This window comes from Sinocyclocheilus rhinocerous, unplaced genomic scaffold (assembly GCF_001515625.1).
Source record: "Sinocyclocheilus rhinocerous isolate Xijiao unplaced genomic scaffold, SAMN03320098_v1.1 scaffold1110, whole genome shotgun sequence".
NCBI classification, from domain to species: domain Eukaryota; kingdom Metazoa; phylum Chordata; class Actinopteri; order Cypriniformes; family Cyprinidae; genus Sinocyclocheilus; species Sinocyclocheilus rhinocerous.
The window spans coordinates 591,181-613,156 of NW_015653168.1; the positions used below are offsets into that span (position 1 = coordinate 591,181).

General features: G+C 37.9%; 1 protein-coding gene across 1 annotated transcript in view; it reads right to left on the bottom strand.

Annotated features, from left to right (window-relative positions):
- Positions 1-6,902: 6,902 nt before the first annotated feature.
- nr2f2 (nuclear receptor subfamily 2, group F, member 2) overlaps positions 6,903-21,976 on the bottom strand; it is a 134,783-nt gene continuing 119,709 nt past the window's right edge. The window contains exons 4-5 of the mRNA XM_016521726.1: positions 7,274-7,443; positions 6,903-6,912 (exon numbers count right to left, since the gene is read on the bottom strand). Coding sequence (XP_016377212.1) covers positions 6,903-6,912; positions 7,274-7,443 — 180 coding nt within the window. The remainder of the gene's footprint in view (positions 6,913-7,273; positions 7,444-21,976) is intronic.

Sequence of the window (21,976 nt, forward strand, 5' to 3'; positions counted from 1 at the left end):
ATGTTTATTGCGGGAATGCTTTTTGCTTTTCTTAATTATTACTATTTTTTAAAATGCAACATGCATAATATAATGTGTTGCTTATTTCAGGTATTATTTCACTTGTCTGGTTCCCCTTTTTTAAGAACCAAAAAATAAAAATTAAATAAACGTAAGGGAAGAATTTGAATCTTCAACATAAGTTTTGGTTGGAATAAAATTCCAAAATAATTTGTAAATCTGACAAGAAATTAGTACTTGCTCAACAAATCTCTTCTTTAAACAAAACATTGTAATTCAAATTGCAGGATGCTAAATATTAATTATATAAATACAAATTATATTTTTTGTTGACTCTTTACCTGTTAAGTATATAATAAAAATAAGCTTCATTGAATCTGTGTATTTTGCACAAGCTGCTGCATTATTGATTGAAAATTCTCTATTGTCAAAGACAAAGAACGTTTGGTGTGAGTTCCACCGCATTTGGTTGCTTTCCCAAGGGACACTAACGATTCTGTTTCCCTTCTTTTTCTTTTTTCTATTTCTCTTTCTCACCCTCTCTCCCTCTCTCTTTCTTTCAGCCAAAGAGAAAGAAGAGATATAAATGGTGTGGTGCTGCCTCTTTATGTTGAGAGCAGCGAACGTGATGCCTCCCAGACGGGGAGACATGGCGAACCCTAATAATACCAACCCATACAATGGCTCTGACAGCCCAGCTATAAAGCAATCAGGGTCCCAGGCATTCCAAATCTCTTTAACGCCCACCCTACAACAGTCTGTCTGACCTGAGAGCTGTCAATCATGCTGCCGTACCTGCTGGAGCTTGGGCGGAGTAGAGCCGGGGGCCTGCGGTCCATCAGATCTGTTTTCACACTCCCCACACTAGCACTGCAAGCGTAACCAAAAAGACAAAAAACGCCCCACTGCCCTACACTTAATTAGGGAATGTGGGTAAGACTGAGGTTTGTTTGGTTTTTAAATGGAGAAGGGGAGGGCAAAAGATACAGGGGAGCGCCGAATCCCGTGGAGACAGAGAATAACCTTTTCCCTTGATTTTGGAATAAGGCATTGATTTGTCATGCTGTTTTGTACAGGCGAGAGCTCTCCCAGTGGTGCTCTACAAGCTTGGAAGGAGGCAAAGAGACAGCTACACGGAGAAAAGGAGAAATGTTAAGGCTAGTTCATTATCCGCTTGTAGCTCATCCATGCAAATGGATCACCGTGATACTGTGGTTATTAATGGCTTTCTCCTGTTTCCTCCAGAGTCTTCCCATCTGAAACTCACCGGCTGAAAAGCTTCTCAGCTACTTTTCTTCTTTCACCCATCTACCTTTCGACCAAAGCAGTGAGTCCTTCTTCCTGTACTCTTTCACCTGCTGCCGTCGGTGGTTATGTCCGAGAGCAGCGCAGCCTCAAGGGCTTCGATCAGAGAGCTCTTCGCTCTTAAAGGGCCGCATCTCACATCCGCCTACAGATTGGGCTATTTAGTCTTCTTTAATTCCCCACTGTTTAGGTTGAAAACATATGTATTTGCAAGGAATACCATACTGTTTTATAAAGTATATTTCCCAGTACACCACAGAAAGGGAAAATAGTTTTACACTCACAGTCAATGTATTGCAATGTATTGTAAATTCTGTGGTTTACAAGCAATACCTGAATAATGATCTATTGTGCATTTTAGTTACGCTGATATAATTGCCATATTAACATGAATTAACATTTATTCGACCTTTTTCCAATAACCTCCAATGTGACCTGACAGTGCTCATTTAAACAACAGACACCTGGAGTTGCATACACTTAGCATGAAACTATGCCATGTAGCTTCTATATTTATGCACGTGTGTGTATTTAGTAAATATATTGGCTTGGTGTCTCATTTAACACACACACACACACACATACAAAAGGAAAAAAGAAAAAGAAAACTGTTTGACTTAACTTGCTGCTGGTACATTGTCAGGAAGTCTTAGGCGGAAAATAAACCCAGTGCCGAGTTTTTGTCAGACCTGTGTGACCAATGACACATCATTCTTCACTCTGTCATATTTAACTAAAACCAATACCCATTCAAAGCAGCATCCATCAGTGTTAGTTCTCAATGACAGATTGCCTTTGCCTCTGTACCCGTAGCATCTGGATCCTCTCTCTGCCCCCTTTTTCTGTTCTTTATGGTAAACAGCCTGAATAACAGCTGGGCGATGGGAATTTACAAGTTAATCAATTGTTAGTTAGGAGCTACTGCTGTGCCCTATACCCAACCATCTGCAAGTTAATATTCATTTACCATGCTAATTTTCCCAAAGGTAACAGTCTATCCATTTCTACTTGGGGGATTTCTTCATTCTTAAGAACAGACTAAATGACATGTAACACAAAGCTGGACAACGCCACATCCAGTATATAATTAGTAGGTTGTCAAAAACTGCACTACACTAAAACATGGTTATCGGATGCTTGCACTTTAAGAATTATAAAAGAAAATGTTTTTACATCAGGAAGTTAACAAGGGGTCTAAGCAAGGCATATTCAGGAGGCTAGTTTAGGTAGACTTGATTTTGTTTGCCTCTCCTGCTCTCTTTTTCTATCTTTCTCTGTCTCCTTGGATCAGTTGGGCCTTGGTGAATGTGATACCGCTCTTTATCTGGTTCTGTCCATGAACTACATACACGCAATGACCCAAAATCATTCACCTCCCACAACTTATTTGCCTTTAGCCAAACAAATGAGCTTTGGACAACCTCTTCTGTGACTTAGCATTCCAACTGGGTTTCTTATGGAATGTAAAAACTACTCCCATGAGCGCCGAGAACTAAACTACAACAAGGCCCTTTTTTCTTTGGATTACATTCCTTGTTAAGACGCAACTATTGAAAAAACAAAATATTTATTGCAGATAGCACCTTTAACATTTATCATGTATCAAATATCATTCTTGAACCGATTTTGGAGCACTTAGGGTTAGGAAGCCTACAGGACACGTTTTCGATACAGGGTCTACTGGGTTTTTCTACCCAGCACCATATAGAGTAACATCCATCTCACATATGTTGCCTCGGTGCCTTGAGCCAAGGGTTTGGAGCAAGTGCGGGTGGGCTTTTACAACTCTGCTTCTAGCGCTGGCATTCACCTTTCTGTGTCTCCTCATCGCCATGGCAAAGAGATCAAGCTCGGCTTTATTTATAATCTGGCTAACCTCACGGCATGACCCCTGCACACACATCACACGGCAGGGTCACATCCCTCCTCTGCACCTCCTCTGCTGTTCTAACATTCCAACATGGCTCTAGGACAGCAGCCCCAGCAAAACTTCTACACTCCTCGCCTCACAAAGAAGCCCAGATCAGAGCAAAGCTGGCCCCGCTTTGGCCCTTCGCCAGGGCTGAGGCAGCTGGGGGCGTGCTCTAATAAGGAGACAATGAGAACGCACTGATTCCTGAGCCTTGCATTGTGGGTCATGAAAGTTGTACTTTTTAACTGCTTAACTAATGAATGTGCTTTTGAAATGAGACATAACACCCACAAAGCTATACAGGCTATATACGAATTTTTGACTTTGATTTTACAGTACATTTTCGTCACACTTCTTAATTCCTGAATGTCTGGGGAATATTTGTTTTTTTATTATTATTTACATTATTTAAAGGGAAAGTTCACCCAAAAATGAAAATTATCTCATTAATTACTCACCCTCATGTCATGAGCTTTCTGAACCTGCATAGACAGCAACAGAACTACCATGTTCAAGGCCCAAGAAAGGTAGTAAGGACATCGTTAAAATAGTCCATGTGACATCAGTGGTTCAACCTTAATTTTATGAAGCTACGATAATATTTTATTCAATATATTCTCTTTGGTGTCAGTCGACGTGCGTTCACAAGAGTACCACAACGCTTGCTGACACGGGAGAAGTAGGACGTAGGACACAAATGCGCTGCGACTGTTTATAAGCAGAGGAATGCACAGACACCTGGAGTTGCATACACTTAGCATGAAACTATGCCATGTAGCTTCTATATTTATGCACGTGTGTGTATTTAGTAAATATATTGGCTTGGTGTCTCATTTAAATGACTAGATGTACAGTAATATTATAAATTCGAAAAATAACTACACTTTTATGATTAGTATTTTTTTAATACATGTTGGTTTGTTAATTGGCATGTATTAACAAAACGACGACTTAATCGTTTGCGTGTAGAAATGGATTTTCATACCAAGGCTTTTTAAATGTAAAAAAGCGATTGATTTCTTGTTAGGGGACCTCACCAAATACATATCATAACAATGTGCCCAGGGTGTTTTCAATGTTCCATAATATGAAAGGCAAGAAAATACAATTGCAGTCCATCATCTATATTTCCTCCTCAAATATGTGTTATGACTCCTGATACTCTTAAGGTTTGGAGATGAAACATTAACGAGATTTGGCATCCAGTGGGAGATGAGTTCTGCAGAAGTGTTGTTTATACAATCCCATGGAGACACTCCCCAGACTCTGCCCTTGTGTTTGGCTGACCAGACGTCACCTGGGGCCGGCTTAGGAGGCCTGCCTGTCGGGTCATGGATTGGCTTGTTGTCTTTTATTCAATATATTCTCTTTGGTGTCAGTCGACGTGCGTTCACAAGAGTACCACAACGCTTGCTGACACGGGAGAAGTAGGACGTAGGACACAAATGCGCTGCGACTGTTTATAAGCAGAGGAATGCACACGCATACGTGGTACTGTCGTGAGCCCGCGTCAAAGCCTGACACGAAAGAGAAGAAATTGTTGAATAATATAATTTATTTTTGTTTTCTTTGCGCACAAAAAATATTCTCGTAGCTTCATAAAATTAAGGTTGACCCACTGATGCCGCATGTCAGGGTCCCTAGCGGTGTCTCTCAAATGCTGTACGTCTGATCCTGTGCAGCTGGATGGAAGGTTCCACATGTACTTGGCCTCACCCTGAGGAACTGCGGGTCGGGGTGTCAAGGTGCAGCAGACCATCCAATGCTTCACGACTCGTTCTGGCCTGTTTGGAAGCCGAGCTGTGCTGATCTAAGAGTTTCATCCAAATTATGTATTTCCCATGTGTGTGCTATAACACATAAGCTCAGTGTTTTTAGGGGGCTGTCGCAATGTGTATTCCAGACTTTTGTGCACTGTGCATAGATATAGTATATGGTTATAGTTAAGTATATAGTTTTTGGTAGGAATTAAAACTGACTACCAAACTATTTTATTTTATAAAGTTTATAACCAAAACAATATACACTACTCTTCAAAAGTTTGGAGTTGGTAAGATTGTTTTTGAAATAAGTCACGTTTAATATTGTGAAATAGCATTATGAATTAAAATAACCTTTTATTTTAATATATTTTATATATATTTTTTTTATTCCGGTAATGGCAAAGCTGCTGCTACTGCTTAATTTGTGTGGGAAACCTTGATATATTTTTGCAGGATACTTTAATGAATAGAAAGTTCAAACAGCAGTTTATTTATTTTTATTAGAAATGTTATGTAACATTATAAATGTCTTTACTGACACTTTTGATCAATTTAATGCATCCTGGTTCCTGGGTGAATAAAAGTATTAATTTCACTTAAAAAAATCTTTAATATAGTATTGTTTTTTATTTGAAAAATAAAATTGTACTTGTCTAGAATCATTATGGTTTAAGGACATTAAGTGCTTAAAATGCAAACTTAAAATATTTTATATATTAAATATGATACCACATTGTTCATCATTTTGTTTCCCCATACCTAAACTCATTCACTCACACACACACACACACACACACACACACATCTTTGGTGTCAGTCGACGTGCGTTCACAAGAGTACCACAACGCTTGCTGACACGGGAGAAGTAGGACGTAGGACACAAATGCGCTGCGACTGTTTATAAGCAGAGGAATGCACACGCATACGTGGTACTGTCGTGAGCCCGCGTCAAAGCCTGACACGAAAGAGAAGAAATTGTTGAATAATATAATTTATTTTTGTTTTCTTTGCGCACAAAAAATATTCTCGTAGCTTCATAAAATTAAGGTTGACCCACTGATGCCGCATGGACTATTTTAATGATGTCCTTGCTACCTTTCTGGGCATTGAACATGGTAGGACCTTTGCTGTCTATGCAGGATCAGAAAGCTCTTGGATTTCATTAAAATATTTTAACTTGTGTTCCAAAGATGATCAAAGGCCTTACAGGTTTGGAACGACATGAGGCTGAGTAATTATTAATGACAGAATTTTCATTTTTGGGTGAACAATCCCTTTAAATTGATATTGATTTTTATGATTACATAGCTCTATAGAATACTCTATTCTGATTGGTCATTACACAATCTGATATTTTATAATACTTAGTGTCAACCTTTTCAACACTATATATCAGTTCACTTCAGGCACAACTTTCATGTCTCTCATTTCAAAAGCCAAACTTGCAATCTTGTTTCATACAACCACATCTAGCGCCATCTTGCTCCTTAATTAGTGATTGTTTTGCAAATGACCTCAGAGGACTTCAGTATTAATATATAACAGTATTCGTCTTGTTGTTAAGCTAATTGTTTTGTACTGTATATTGTAGTTGGATATTTTCTTCTTAGCAAAAACATTAAGGTATAATGTACAATTACAATTATGGCATTATTTAATATCAAATCAATATGTCATGTCCATGTGTTTATTTAACTTGTGAGTATCCTACAGTACATGTTATTACTCCGTGTTGGGTCCTGATAATCCTATCAGGGTTTATTTTATGCTAATGACTGGTGACTGGCTGAATGTACGATATACCTGATTGTTATTGCTTCTATGTATTATTTTTAAATAGTTTTTTTATTGTATTATCATAAAGTAACAGTTTTTCTACTCTAATTTTTAAATCTGGAGACGATAAAGGTTCCATTACATGACTATTTCTCCCTAGTTGCAACACAAAGAAAAAGCAGAATAAAATTCCAATTCTATTTTTTCGTTCCTCCATTTACTGAGTGAAAAAAATTTAATGAATAAAAAGAAAAGCTGATATTCCCCTTTAACTTCGCCAGACAAGATATAGCACAGTGATTTAAGCGGGCCAGGTTAACTAAGTTATAATTAACAGATCACAGCAAGGTAGAGGGTGGTTGCACTTTCAATGGCTCCTGGTGGCCTCACGAGTCAGAGATGATAAATCTCCCCCCGACTTCCCCCTGTACAAAACCTAAAGCTCATTCAACTTCACATCCATCAGTGTTGGCCTGAAAGCCATGACAAAGCACTTTCAATTACACCAGTAACTGACTCTGGAAGCAGTTCATAGCTGGTGCTTGACTGAACGAAGTCATAGGGGTGGGAGCAGATGGGAGAGGGGGTTAGAGAAGCTGGTTTGGTGGCATCTGTATGATCCCCCCTGCGAAAAATACAGCGTGGTGGGGTGGAGCGTGTGTTCCGGAGACATGGATGGTCGTCGGCCTGGGATCCCAAGAACAATTCACATTATAAATGTCTTTACTGACACTTTTGATCAATTTAATGCATCCTGGTTCCTGGGTGAATAAAAGTATTAATTTCACTTAAAAAAATCTTTAATATAGTATTGTTTTTTATTTGAAAAATAAAATTGTACTTGTCTAGAATCATTATGGTTTAAGGACATTAAGTGCTTAAAATGCAAACTTAAAATATTTTATATATTAAATATGATACCACATTGTTCATCATTTTGTTTCCCCATACCTAAACTCATTCACTCACACACACACACACACACACACACACACAGTGCTTGACTGAACGAAGTCATAGGGGTGGGAGCAGATGGGAGAGGGGGTTAGAGAAGCTGGTTTGGTGGCATCTGTATGATCCCCCCTGCGAAAAATACAGCGTGGTGGGGTGGAGCGTGTGTTCCGGAGACATGGATGGTCGTCGGCCTGGGATCCCAAGAACAATTCACCTATTTTGTGTGCTGTCACCCCAGCCTTCTGATTTATGGGTGGGACACCCTTCCTGCGACCCATGTGGTCCATCAGCTGGGCACAGGGGACACGGCGGTGATTAGAGAGAGGAGTATGAGAGGCTCCTCATTCAGGGCCCTCATCTGCTTGCAGAGGGCCTATCAGCTCTCCAGCGGCGAGGCAGCCAGAGTTAGAGTGCCATTCTTAACCTAAAACCATCACAGGATAAGCCCATACACTGTTAATGTCTGCATCTAATTTTGGGCTTTTATAAAGTAGATTCCTAATTATATTATGTGGAGTTGAAAGCTGAGTGTGAGCACTCCAAAAGTTAACACGCTAATGTTTTATTGGAGTGATTTTATACATAATTACATGACCCTCTCTGGCACTTTGGGCTTTCACTTTGTTGAGATAAGTAATCTAACGCCACTATGTAAATGGTTAATTAATTCACATAGTATCTGGAAAAATGCAATGTTTAACTTGTAAAATGTAATTAATTCAAGGGAAATATTAACTCTTTGCAAGAATAATGAAAGCAGCAGCAGCAACAACAACAACAACAACACCATGATAGTTTTTGGAAATCAATTTGTGTAAGAGAATGAAAGGGCATCTGCACCAGAGAAAAAAAAAGTGGAGAGTTTACTCGCTCATGCATCTCTCTCAAAGTGCTTTATTATATACAAAATATGGTGCAAAATCCTCAACGGACAATGATCCTTTAAAAGAAGTTCTGACTCCATTGCCCTGATGAAAGACACCCTCCTCTATCAGGATTCGTGGGCCTTTGCTCCCTCACTTCAGGCAATTATGACACACAGGAGATCTTTGACTGTTTCAGGCACCCGGCACATGAAAAAAGACCAGCCTTTCCTTTCAGGCTGAGTGGTAAAAATAAGCTTGCTCTCCTCCATTGTGGTACACTCATGACCCCTGCAATAGTGGTAAGCATCTATCTGAACAAGCCACGGGGCAAAACAAATCACTTGCGATTTGTAGAATTATAAAGATTTTAATAGCCGTTATGTTTCTCTCTCAGATTGGTCTTTATTTCCAAGTGTCAAAGTTTGCTGGATGCCCCAGGCTTTTAGAAACCAGTAATTGGTCTATTGAGAGAAAAAGCTTTTCCCTTAGTGATTGAGTGCATTTGTTGCTGTGAACTTGAGGGTATCCCTCAAAAGATTGTGGGTCTGGGTTGCGAGAGCTTGTAACATATCGAGCAGAAGCCAATTCGCGTCCACACAACTCGTTGTTCTCTTTCATATGCGGTTTTTGTTTAGGGAGATAACCTCTTGGAGCAGCTTGAGATTTTGATTGCTAATTAGTTTTGTTGCTAGATAACACAACGTACACTAGGAGGGCTTTGCTTGTTGAACTTGGGGAAGAACCTGCATTAATTCAGAATAATTGTCAGGGAGTAACTGGAACACTGGGAGTGTCTACTGCATCTAAAAATCCAAGCAGAATGTCTTTGTTTTCTTCATTTTTTTCCTGCTCTTTTTTGTTCCTATAGTGAGAAATACACACTGTTGCTTGCAGTTTCAGGATAACAAACAATAAAATATTGTTTACTGATTCTCACTTACACAGTGAATTTATTTTATTGTATAATTAATGTCCTATATATTAACAAAATACATAACTTATACATAACAGACTGCATAGTAAATGCATAGGGGAGTGCACTTGGTATTAAATAATCTCTTAAAATACATTTTTCACACTCTCACTAATTATTTAATGAATATATATATATATAATTGTTATATATTTTTTCCTGGTATGAAATAATAATAATGATTCACAGAAATAAATAGAACTATGCATTTTAATTTCACACTATAGATACTGAATGGCTTTGTGAATTTTTATTATATTTTAAATTATATTTAAAACAACGTATAGTTTATATAATAACATGTATTTAAATCATTTATATCTGTATGGTGGATTTTCTTATTTTAAGATCAAAAGCAACTAGTTATTTTTAATATGTATTAGTTATAATGGAAGTCAAATCTTGTGACATAAAAGTGCCCGAAGTTTTAAAAAAATTTAAAAGTTAGGAAATACCATCTAAAAAGTACTTTTCCTAACTTTCTTGGCAAATGGGTTTTTGGTGTCCCCACTTTACGAAAGTCAGCACATCAACCTTTGGAGCAACACAATTTTTAACTCATTTTGACTAACATATTGCCAGCAGATGAATGTCAATTTACTGCCACAAAGCAATGCTTGCCCCCCCCCCATCAGTAAGAAGTCCAAAATGTCATCCTAATAAATTGCCTTTTTTTTCGCTTCAAAGTCACCTTTTGCTCCGGGTTTTCAGGGCCAATTACCACCTCAGCAATTTGCCTGGGCTTTAACACTACGCAGAGCAGAACACAAAACAAACCAGTGGAGCATTGCAGGGACCTCTGTAAACCTTGCTGACCAGTGGCTGTAAATCTTTCATTCATCGTGTTTAACCAGATCCACCAGCTATTCAGCAGCACATCCGTCACAGCTGCAACAAAGTCAATGATGACAGAGTGCCTCCGATTGTGCCGCACAACAACTCACTCGCTGCTCATTGACTAAACCCTCTCAGAGCCTCCAGACATGTAGCCTGAAGGATTGTTGATGTGATCCATTTATGAGGCTGCACTCTATATATTCAGGGGTGCCACAGCAGGCGCATATGTGAGGATGATACATGGGAGAGTGAACATGAGTTTTTATGTGTTTAAGGAACGTGAAACTTTGCCTTGTTGTCAGACATGAATTTGCTATGGAGCATGACAGACTGTGAAACACTGACAAAATAATACTTTTGTGTTCTTCAAGAAAATATTTCTAGAAAATAATTATACTAATTAATACAATTTAAAATTCATTAAAATACTTTACAAAATATATGCATATATAAGTTCAAACACACACACACACACACAGTCTTATATATTACTTTATGTAATTTTCTTACTATATATACATACTATACTTCTGTGAGATACTGTATATATAATTTCTGAATTTTAAGATATAATTTTCTTAGTATTTACAATTTATTAATTATATTACATATTAATAATTGTAAAGAGTATGAGTATTATAAATACACAAAATAATTAAGTGCATATATATTAATAATATAATTAAGTGCATATAATATTAATAATTGTAAAGAGTATGAGTATTATAAATACACAATATAATTAAGTGCATATATGTATGTATACGTAGATAATTACGTATATATAATGTCAATCATGCATTTTGACTATTTCATCAGCTCTTATATTAACATTGACAAATTCAGCTGGCCTCTGACAAAAAAAATGCCATTTTTAATGCCTTTTTTTTATATGACTGAAAATCTGACGGAATAGTTTTGTTTGAAGAGGGATGTGACCATAATGTCCTGCGATTACACACATATGCACACAGACACATATTGGCAGACGTGCCCATTGGAATAGTTTTGTTTGAAGAGGGATGTGACCATAATGTCCTGCCATTACACACATATGCACACAGACACATATTGGCAGACGTGCCCATGGTAGAGAGGTAATATAGAGTTGGCTGCAGCTCCGGTGGTCTCCTCGTTATAGAAGTGGAGAGTGTCAGCTGTGACAGTGCAGGTAGCTAAAATACCACTTAAGGTTTTAGCTGGAGCGGCTTTTGGAGAGAAAGGAGCATGACCCGTGCTACCTGCTCCCACATCCCACACACCCTTTCTGCCTGACAGCCACTCAACGGCAAGTGTCTGCCGGCATAGTGAGAGAGAAGAGCCTGCCAACAGTGCTGAGATGAAAATGATTACCACACATCCCTCTAGTCTCACGCACTGCAAACTGATACCTATTAACAAGCGGCTGTCAACATGTAAGAAAAGCATGGGGAGACAGAGAGATATGAATAGTGAAAGATAAAGAAAGAGAAAGTGAAAGGGAATAATTCAATAGTCAGGATTACTGATAGTGATGCGTGACTGAGCCTGGCATAATGACGCTATAAACTATATAAGAAAAACCTATATTTTCTTACATCTGCATATTAGCTTCAATGCTCTTAAGCTCCTCAAGGGTTTCCAGTAAAACGATTAAGTCAAATGTGAGAAAAAAAGGCCTGATTTGTTTCCCTTAATATCACTAATAACATTATCCATATACACACTTGAAAGAACTCTATGAGGGTCCATTTAGTACGCATTGTTAACTCCGTACATAAATACGATGAGTTCACAAGGGTGCGCAGTTACTCGCTCAAACTAAAAACAGAAGACAATGTTATGAATTCCTGTCTGGAGATCTGCAGACAGATGTTGTTTTACAGTATAGGGGTTGTGTATTCTTTCTAAATAAGGGGGGTGGGTAATCCATCTTGTGAGCTTAATTAGGGAAAATAGCGAAATTCTTTCACAAGTGCTGCAGAATTCTTCTGAAATAAATAGCTATGCAAATGAAGGCCATTTTAAGCATTTCGACTTCAGTAAGCTGTATTAAAGTTAAACATAGTCTGCACAAAGAGGACAATCGCATTTTCATTGTTCTAAAATAAATTTCCAACTGTGCCACGTTAACAGGCTCAACTATAAATGAAATGATTGACAAAAACACAGCTGATATATATTTTTCTAATTGTTGCCTACAGGGAAAGCAAGCTGCATGGAGTATCTGTAATCATCAGTAATTAGAATATTGTTGCACGTAATTACAAAAGATTTTGATTGTCTCAATTTCACTGCTGCAGAAGGCCCATCCCAATCCTCTGCCTTAATACACATTTGTTTCAGTGAAGTGTCAGAGACAATTATGATTATGTGGATCTCAGCATGAGACTTTAGCAAGATCTGCTAAAAAAACATAATCCACACATTCCGAAATATGAAAGAAATTAAAGCGTTTATAACAAGCTTCGGTAGACAATCAAGAGACTTTAGACACCAGGAGATATCAAGCGTGCTTCATTTAGAATTTCATCACTATGAAATAGAGGGATTAAACATTTAGCAATTTAATATTCATTCATCTGGCAATACATACCTCAATAATTATAGGGGCGATCCATTAAAATACACTAAACTAGATGTGTTATTATTCAAGTAAAATGCTACAAACATTAACTTTAAGTAGCCTAACCTACTCTTCAAACTGTTGCTCTGCAATAGACTGACCTAAAAGTGAAAATCGCAACGTAGGCCCATTGGAAAATATGCTCTTCTACCTACAAAAACTCCAAAAACAATAAAACAAAAACAAGAAAGTACCCTATACATAAATCACTGCAGATTTTTGCTGAAATGAACACTAGTGCCTGTAGAACACCAACAACTTTTATACTTTTTCACAAAAATTATGATTAGGGGGCAAATTAGGAAAGACTTATTTTCACTTGGTTCTTAAATGATATCATGTTACAGCCTCAACACATTTTTACCATAGTGCATGATTTGAACTGTCAGTCTAGATTTTGATGTTTGCACCACATAACCAGCTCCATATGCATGACTTTTCTTACGTATTAAACTTGCTCGGTACCTCACCTGGTAGGGCTACAATGTTGCTCTTACGATGCAGATTGCATAGGCAAAAGGTCCCGTGAAACACGAGCCACAACCCTTAACAAAACATTTGTAGAAACAAGCTAAAATGGAACGGTTGCTTCAGAAAGTATGTTTTTAACTCATGTTTGCTTCGTTACCAAAATCAGTTTAGGGTTTAGGGTTTAGGGTTTAGGGTAGGGTTTAGTAAACGCAATAGAGCAAAACCTGTTGGCGCCACTAATCCGGGAATTTCATTTCCGAACTGCTGCTATACACAAAACTACCAACCAGCGCCACTTACTGGACATTTCACTTTGAAAGTGCCGCGAAAAGTGCAACAAGCAAGGTAATGGACCCATTTATCCTTACCAAAAAGTAGCATACTTCAAGTTTATTTTATTAAGTATACTTAAGTAAAGTTCAAGTATATTTTAAGTATACTTTAGTATACTACATACAAGTATACAATGACTTGACAGTCATTATTACCTCTTCATTGGTCGACATTTTATTCCATAACGTTACACAGTTTTGATGCTGTTTTATGTCTAATGATCGTGTTAGATTACATGTGGAAGCATCTGTTGTTTCGGTTTCTTCTTCACTTGTGTTTTTTTTTAATTCTGTACAGAAGATGTGTAATAACGCCCCCTACCATATAACAATGAAAACACAGATTCTAGGAGCACAAGTATAGCTAAAATATATTTAGACTTTTTCTAAGTATAAGTCAAGTATACTTAAATGTCATTTTAAGTATATTTCTGAGAAGTACATAAAGCCCATTTCTGAGAAGTACATAAAAAGTAGACTAAAAGTATACTTTCCTATGTTTAGTTCAAAAGAAGTATACTAATAGCACACTTGAATAAACTTCTTTTTCGTAAGGGTAGTCGTCGCAGTTGAGTAGAAGTTTTACCATCGTAGGATTTTTTCCCCAATATAATATAATGAAATAGCAAATTAAGAAAACACAAGCTATAGTGTTATATAAATGTACATTAAAATTAAAAACAACAACATTGTTACAATAATGGTGTTAATAACTGTGAAAATGCATCATTACAGTCTGTGAAAAGGGTCCGTATAATTTTAAAGAGATGTCGTCACATGCACATTTTTTATAATGAACCTGGGTTGGAAACAGGGGCGGATCTAGAAAATAATTTTCAGGGTGGCAAAGGGGTGGCAACACCAAAGCAAGCCCCCATGCATAGTTTTTGGGGATTTATGGTCTGACATACACAGTTGTGTTCACAAATATTGTATTACCATTAAGTAATCATCTGTACTGATTAAAATGAAAAATAAATAACATTTTAATATCCATCATTGCACCAAGTCAATACACAATGTAAAAAACTTCCAACAGGTTATAAATGTTTCTGAGCTTGTATCACTAAAGAAGACATGCGGTTCTATTAAAATTACAGGCTACTTAGATGGTATAATCACGTTTAGTGCAAGTTTAAGAGCAACAAACATTTTTGAATGTCCTAACATTAGAAAGAAATACAATAATATCAAAGCACTGAAACTGGATCAGTTTTGAAAACAATGTTTGATTTTCTGTTATTAACAGAGGTGGGAATGTCTGTAATCACCCAGAACAAACTCTATCAACCATATACTCTAGCAACACCCCAGCAACTGCATAGCAAGAGCCTAGCAACCACCCAGAATATCCTAGCAACCAACTAGCAACACTTTAGCAAACATCTAGAACATCTAACTGACCAAACCATTTACGTTTTTTAAACAAGAATTTAAGACAAGCCAGCATAAATGTGTCTTTCAAACTTTTCAATTTAGTTATTACAGCTTTTCTTACAGGTTTTTGCAACTGCTTACACACATTTTCAAAACTTAGTCATTTGTTAATGAAGCCGACCACACTGTCACGCTGCGTGAGCGTGCAACCATTGTGCACAGTTTATTAAAAGACGTGTTTTTTGCCATTATTTTGCGTTACTCTGTCATCGCCGCGGCTGAAAAGTAGCACATGAAACACTGCTTACATTTATATTTTATTTTGTGATAATTCTGGGGTGGCATGGCACAGCTTTTTCTTAGGGTGGCAGTTGCCATCCCGGTAGATTCGCCCCTGGTTGGAAAACTGACCATAAAGGAAGACATTTAAGCATTCCCGCTTCCGCACCCCTTGCAGCAATGCTAAGAATTTAATGCACATTTGTGTTGGACACATTTGCATCTGGGATATGATAAGGAACTAAACCTCATAAACGACACATGGACAAGTCTACTACATGACCAGAATGGGTGAGCTGCCTAGTACAGTACAGGTAAATGTATTGAAAATAAAAAAATAAAGCTAAATAAATAAATATTAGGACAAATAAACCATGCACGCAACTCTGTTTACGAGAAGAGGTAAAGGAAAGGAACCTCTAAGTGCTGCATGGAGCCAACCTTAAAAGACTGGCAGGAAAAACCACCAAGCTTGAGAAGCACTTTATTAGCCAGCAGGGTGGGTCAGGAGGACCAGCCCCATTATTGATTGTGGTTGTTGGATGCATCCACAGCTGCACTTTCTCTAAATTTCCAAGAGTAAATATGCACCTTTGAAGTGGGGGGTGCCCAGGAGCACTCCCCAGTCTAGATAGTGTGGGTTTGTGTGGAGGGCTGCAGTTACGGGAAAGATCAATGAAACAGGGGCATTAGGTACACTGCTCTGCCTGGCCCTGCCATCAGGCAACAGAGGGGCTCTTAGTGGGCTAGTCTTATTGAGTCTCAGCTAGTCAGAGACTGATGGAAGCATGCCTATATTTCCTTCTGCTCCCCAGTTGCTCATACAAGTTAGGATCTTATGTGGCACAAGCTCCAATGAATAAAAGCACACATTCCCAAAATGTCTTTTTGAAGGCGCTTAATATAAACCTTAATGACTGATGCATATTGTAAATATACAATACAAACAACATTCAAGTGACTTACAGTAACTAACAGCCATAAGGCTTTAAATAATATTCTGATGTTTTGCTGTAAATCAGCAACCTGTGTGTTGAGCAGGTGAGTAATGCATGGGAAAGGTTGTCTCACAAGCAATATGAAGCCTACTGCTAAATATATGAATTGTTCTAATTAGTGTTGGGCCTGCAGGGTTCAGGTTCCACCTAGAGAGGTATGAGCGTGCAAAAGACAGAAAGTTAATGGGGTTAATGTGAAGCCCCGAGTCAGATGGACAGAGTACAACCAGACTAAAAGTAAAAACCCAGAAAATCTTTAAGTTTCTCTCATTTCAGAGGCATTGCTGATACTATGCTTGTGTTATTTATTTATTTATTTATTTCGGTCCTTCTAGCAGATGTTTACATCACTACGCTAGTAGGTGGCGTTAAGTGATTGTCTTTATGAGTCATTCATTTAATTATTCACATAATTGTTAAAAATACTTGAATCAATAAGGAAGGGGTTGCAGTGGTCCTACTGACTTTGGTGGAATTATTATTATTTTTTTGCTAGAGCAAGAGCAGAGAAAAGTTATGTTGTCTGGAAGTGTTGTGTCTAAAATGTGATTTTACTCATTATTTACTTTTTTGTGCATTGAACAATTGTATGAATGTAATATCACACAGTCATGATGTTTCCTTGTTACTCCAATGTCATCTCTGGTCCAAAACGTGGCTTCTCGCTGTAACTTGATGTTTACGAATTTGTAATGGGTAAGAATGAAAGTAGTTCCACACACAAGAGGGTCTTTGGTTTTTCTCATTTACATATGTGTCCATTGAACCGTTGTATAAAAGCAGTATCACATGCTTGCTCATGTATTACTGCTTTAATATTTAATACAATTTTAATAAAAAATAAAATATTGGTTAATATATGTATGTGTGTTCAAGGAATAAATATCAAAGACATCAAATTAGCTGTTAATTTTATTACTTTATTAAAAAGTATTTGCTTCTGAATCACCCCTGTTTGGCTCCTCCTTGAGCGACACAGCCATAGTTTGTCCATACTATGTTGTTTTCATTGTAGTCTAAATAATCATAAAGTGGCATATACAAAGCAAAATGCATTTCATAAATAAATAAATAAAATTCCTTGTTAAGGTAAATAAAAGGCCAGGGTTAGTCAAAAATTTATTAAAAATGTTTTCACTCCTCTTCAAAAGTATCATATCCCTAGACACAGCGGCTCCATTTCTGACTGGAACAACTCTCTGTTCACTTTGTGAAAGCATGGAAAAACCCATATCCTGCCCATTGTGCCGCTGGATGTGCTTACTTGTGGCATGCTTTAAGTGCATTACATTTGTGCTGAATGTACAGCTTTTTATATTGTGGCTTGAAGAGCTCAGTGAGAAGGCCTAGTGTGGTTAGCGGTCCATGGGAAGAGGATAATCTCTCAGACTGAGGTGGTACAGAGTGATAACTCACCAAAGCCATATAAGCCCTATCTTATCACTAATGTCATAAAACATGGCTTAAAAAATGTCCACATGGCCACAAAAAACTACAACTTTTGCTGATGTGCCTTACTTTACCTTGTCCATTTCAGATGTGCAAACTCTTTGATATCTACATCATTTAATGCATTTTGAGTAGTGTAGTGTGCTTCTAAAATGAGGAGACAAAGTCCCTTTTTGTCCACTATTCCTTTGTGTCACGTGTTTACATAATTTTCGGGGATATATGAGACATAATTTTAAATTACACTTGGGTCTAAAGCAACTAATGCTATTTGTCTGTGTATATTAAAACGTTATTTATTAAAGGGGTCATATGATGCGATTTCAATTTTTCCTTTCTCTTTGGAGTGTTACAAGCTCTTGGTGCATAAAGAAAATCTGTAAAGTTGCAAAGACTAAAGTCTCAAATCCAAAGAGATATTCTTTATAAAAGTTAAGAGTCAACCACGCCTACCGTTTCAGAAAGGCGGGGCATAGAGGAGAAACAGTAATGTACAGTATGTGGAAAATAATGTGTTTTTTTAACCTTAAACCACATAAACACATTTCATTACACCAAATACTCAAAATAATGTTCTTTTTAGCAGCATCATATGACTCCTTTAAAGTCGATTCACAAAGTCTAATCAGTTTTAAATCAATAAATCTCATCAATTCATTTGGTTGTTTGAATGTTGGATATTGACAATTTAGAGAAAAAAGTTATTATTTACTATTTGATACTATGCCATAATATTTGCTTTAATTCATTTCTGTACTGTCAATGCTCTCAACATTATCATCCACATTTTTGGGTGGAGGGGCTACCTCCCTTGCCTCCCTGGAGAAAACCGCTCCTGCAAGGGTAATGTTTATTTTACAACTGTGACAATTCCAATCTTATATCTTAATCCCAGCCTAACTTAATGCATCTGTCAACATCTTAATGAACTGTAAGTTTTCACACTATAAATGTGACACGATGCTTGTATTGAGTCATTTGAGTGCGAGTGGACAGCTAGAGGACAACATCTGTGTGTGTTCACTTAACGTTTGTGTCTTTGGGGGTTCCTCATTCCCAAGAGTCATCAGGCGAGGCTGCTGCCAGGCCACGAGAGGCAGCCAGCAAGAGTTAACATTTACAACCCCCCGTCACACTTCACAAACCCCAGTGTCACTCAAGCACAGCCTGTGTGTGGCAGGCCCAACATTAATGGAGACATTGACATCTTCCGGCAGTGTGTTTATCTGATGCTAACGCTAAGCAACCGCAGCCAATAGCCTCCGCGTGGAGCCATCACATTCAAACAAGAGCGGTTGGCAACAAGTGAAAGCTTCACTTTTCTTCGGTTTTATTTACGATTTGCTGCTCTGGTTGCTAGCAGACCTCAGAAATCAGAAGGGTTGGGAGATTTATCTTTTGGATACAATCGCTATTACATGCTAGGTTGCATAACCGCTTTCCTGTAAAGAAAACAGGAACCGAGAAGTGTTAGCAAACATTTCTGAGGAGACAATCTCTGTGGTTAAAGATGCAGGCATATTTCACAGATGTTTAAATCAAAGTGAAGCATGATATTGACATACAGCGGGAAGCTTGAACACTCTGCTGGCAGTAGTCTTCTGCGGAGGGCCTCCGACAAAGGTTGTTTACATATTTCCTCCACAGTGTTTTGCTCAATAAACTGTCTGACATTTTTTCCCAGGATTCCAGAAACAGCACAAAGCCACGGGTTCCCTCCTGTGATGAGAGGCTCAAGCTTGTGCAGCATGAATAGAGAGCTGATTCTGACTGCCGTTTGCCAATATTTTACTCCATGTTTCACATGAATTGATATACTGTGTTATTTTGTCAGACTACTTTACCAGTTCTCCAAGCTATGAAGTGAACAAAGCAAGATCCTTATTACAAGCATTGCTAAACCACGTTTACAGGCTTCTAAAAATGTGTGATTAATTCAGCTGTCAGTGCACAAATGACCTCATTTTACTGCAAATGTGCCTTAAAGATTCACAATGTGGAGTAATTAACCAAAAGTTTGACAAATGTGTCAGTTTTATTGCTGAGTAAACTGAAATAACTGGAAAGTCTGAATAATTTTAGTGAATCACTATGTTCGGATAGGTCATGTAATAAACAGATTCAATACAATGATTCACCGTTCATTGAGTGTGTGGTATTTTAATTTTAATTTCTATTACTGCATATTTAAATGAATGCTGCTGTTCATTATTTCATTTAGCAACGTTTTGTCATATTTCATGTAAATTTACGTTCATGTTTTATTAATTAAGATCAAATAGATAATTTATTCAAAACCCCTAAAAAGTAAGTTAAAATTGGCTGATTAAATTATAAATGACAGCATTATGTTGTTATATTTTTAAAGGGTATTGCCACATTTGTGTAGTTAATTACGTGTACAATTATAGAAGCTTGTAATTGCCTTTTTAGAAGAATAGCTTGACTGTAGTAGAAATTCTTTAAATTAGGAGGAGCTTTTAGTTTAGCAAGCTACAGTCTCAAAAAACTTTCCCCAACACAGTTAAAACTACTTATATATTCACACAAAGAAAGACATTTAGACCAACATATCTCATGGAAGCAACACATCAAAGACTGAAATCATGTTTGATAGTATAAAACATGAACCCTTTTCAAATATTCTCCTGTCTATTGAATCTGCATCGATTCCCTGGTGGATCCAGACACAATGTTTGTAGTATAAGAGCACACACAAGAGGATAGTTAAAAATGGACAAACATGGCCTTTCTACAATATCTGTAATCTTACGCACATTTGCTTTCGTGAATGCAAGTGTTCCTGCAGGATCCTCTATAGTGCACAATGCACATGATGGAGGATGATGATGGGTTCATGAAGTAGATGAAGCTATCTTTAGAGGATTGATTTCCCATACTTCCATGCTGCTAGCTGCATTTATATTCCATGCCGGTGGCTTTGTGACCCTTGATTCTCCTTTGATGTGGCAAGCACAAGCCCAGAGCAGACAGCAAGTCTTGGGGAAAAGGCAGAGCGGTAGCAAAAGGTCTACAAAAAGGGGAGGGAGCCAGTTTTATGAAATGATAGAATGATGAAAACAGAGAAAAAAAAAAGTGAGAGACTAGTGAGAGTTTGCGGCGAGAGATCAAGCCATTATCTGACAGATCTGTAGGTGTGTATATGTGTGTGCGTGGTAAGGAATGATGGGAGAAGGGCATGGCGGTGTCGCGGGATGATAGAGACGTCAGCTTCGCTCTAGTAATCTCAGGATGCCTGGGCACAGCAAGGGGCCAATGTGAGAGCAGCGGTGTGACAGGGCAGACCACCCTACCCGCTCTAGAGGAGGGGGGTCTGGCGGGATGGACAAGAAGAAGTAAAAAAATAAATCTCCATGGAAATTAGCATGGCACAGTTTCTAATCTCCTGTTTTCACCGTAGACGATAAGGGTCAATGCATCAAATTGTCTCCTTCGCTATTTTTGCTTTGCTCATCTCTTTTCCCTCCATATCTAATTTTATTATCCTCGATAGCTTTTGATGTACTTTATTTTGCATCCAGACTCTTTTCTTGAAAAGCCCCTCCCACTTAAACCTCTTTTTATCCATTACAATTAACCATTTAGCTTTCAAAGACAAAAGGAGAGTCCTATACCCTCCGAGTGACACAAGATCAAGCTGTTGGTGCTTGGGATGATCTTTCAAAGATGTGTCCTCTGCAACCCTTCCCGCAGCAGCGCTAAGTCAGTGGCGATTGTTGTTGTGCTGTCTGTCTGTCAGCGGCGGGGGTGCTGCTGGTATGAAAAGCGTCAGCTTGGACCCCCAGGTGACACCAAGCTGCTCCTCACCAACAAGAGAATTAACACCAGCAGAATGGAAGATTAAGCCACTCCTGATTTACGATTATACATCTTCATCGCTCATTTTGAGATTAATCTGTTTTGGTTGGTTTTTGGACAATGAGTGGGAACAGAGGCCATTTTGTTTTTTATGACACACCTGCAACAAGAGGACATTGACAAAGCACTTGCAAATATTTTGACAAAAATCACATCTAATCATTATTTTCTTGTGGGTCATTTAAAGCTAGAATTCAAAA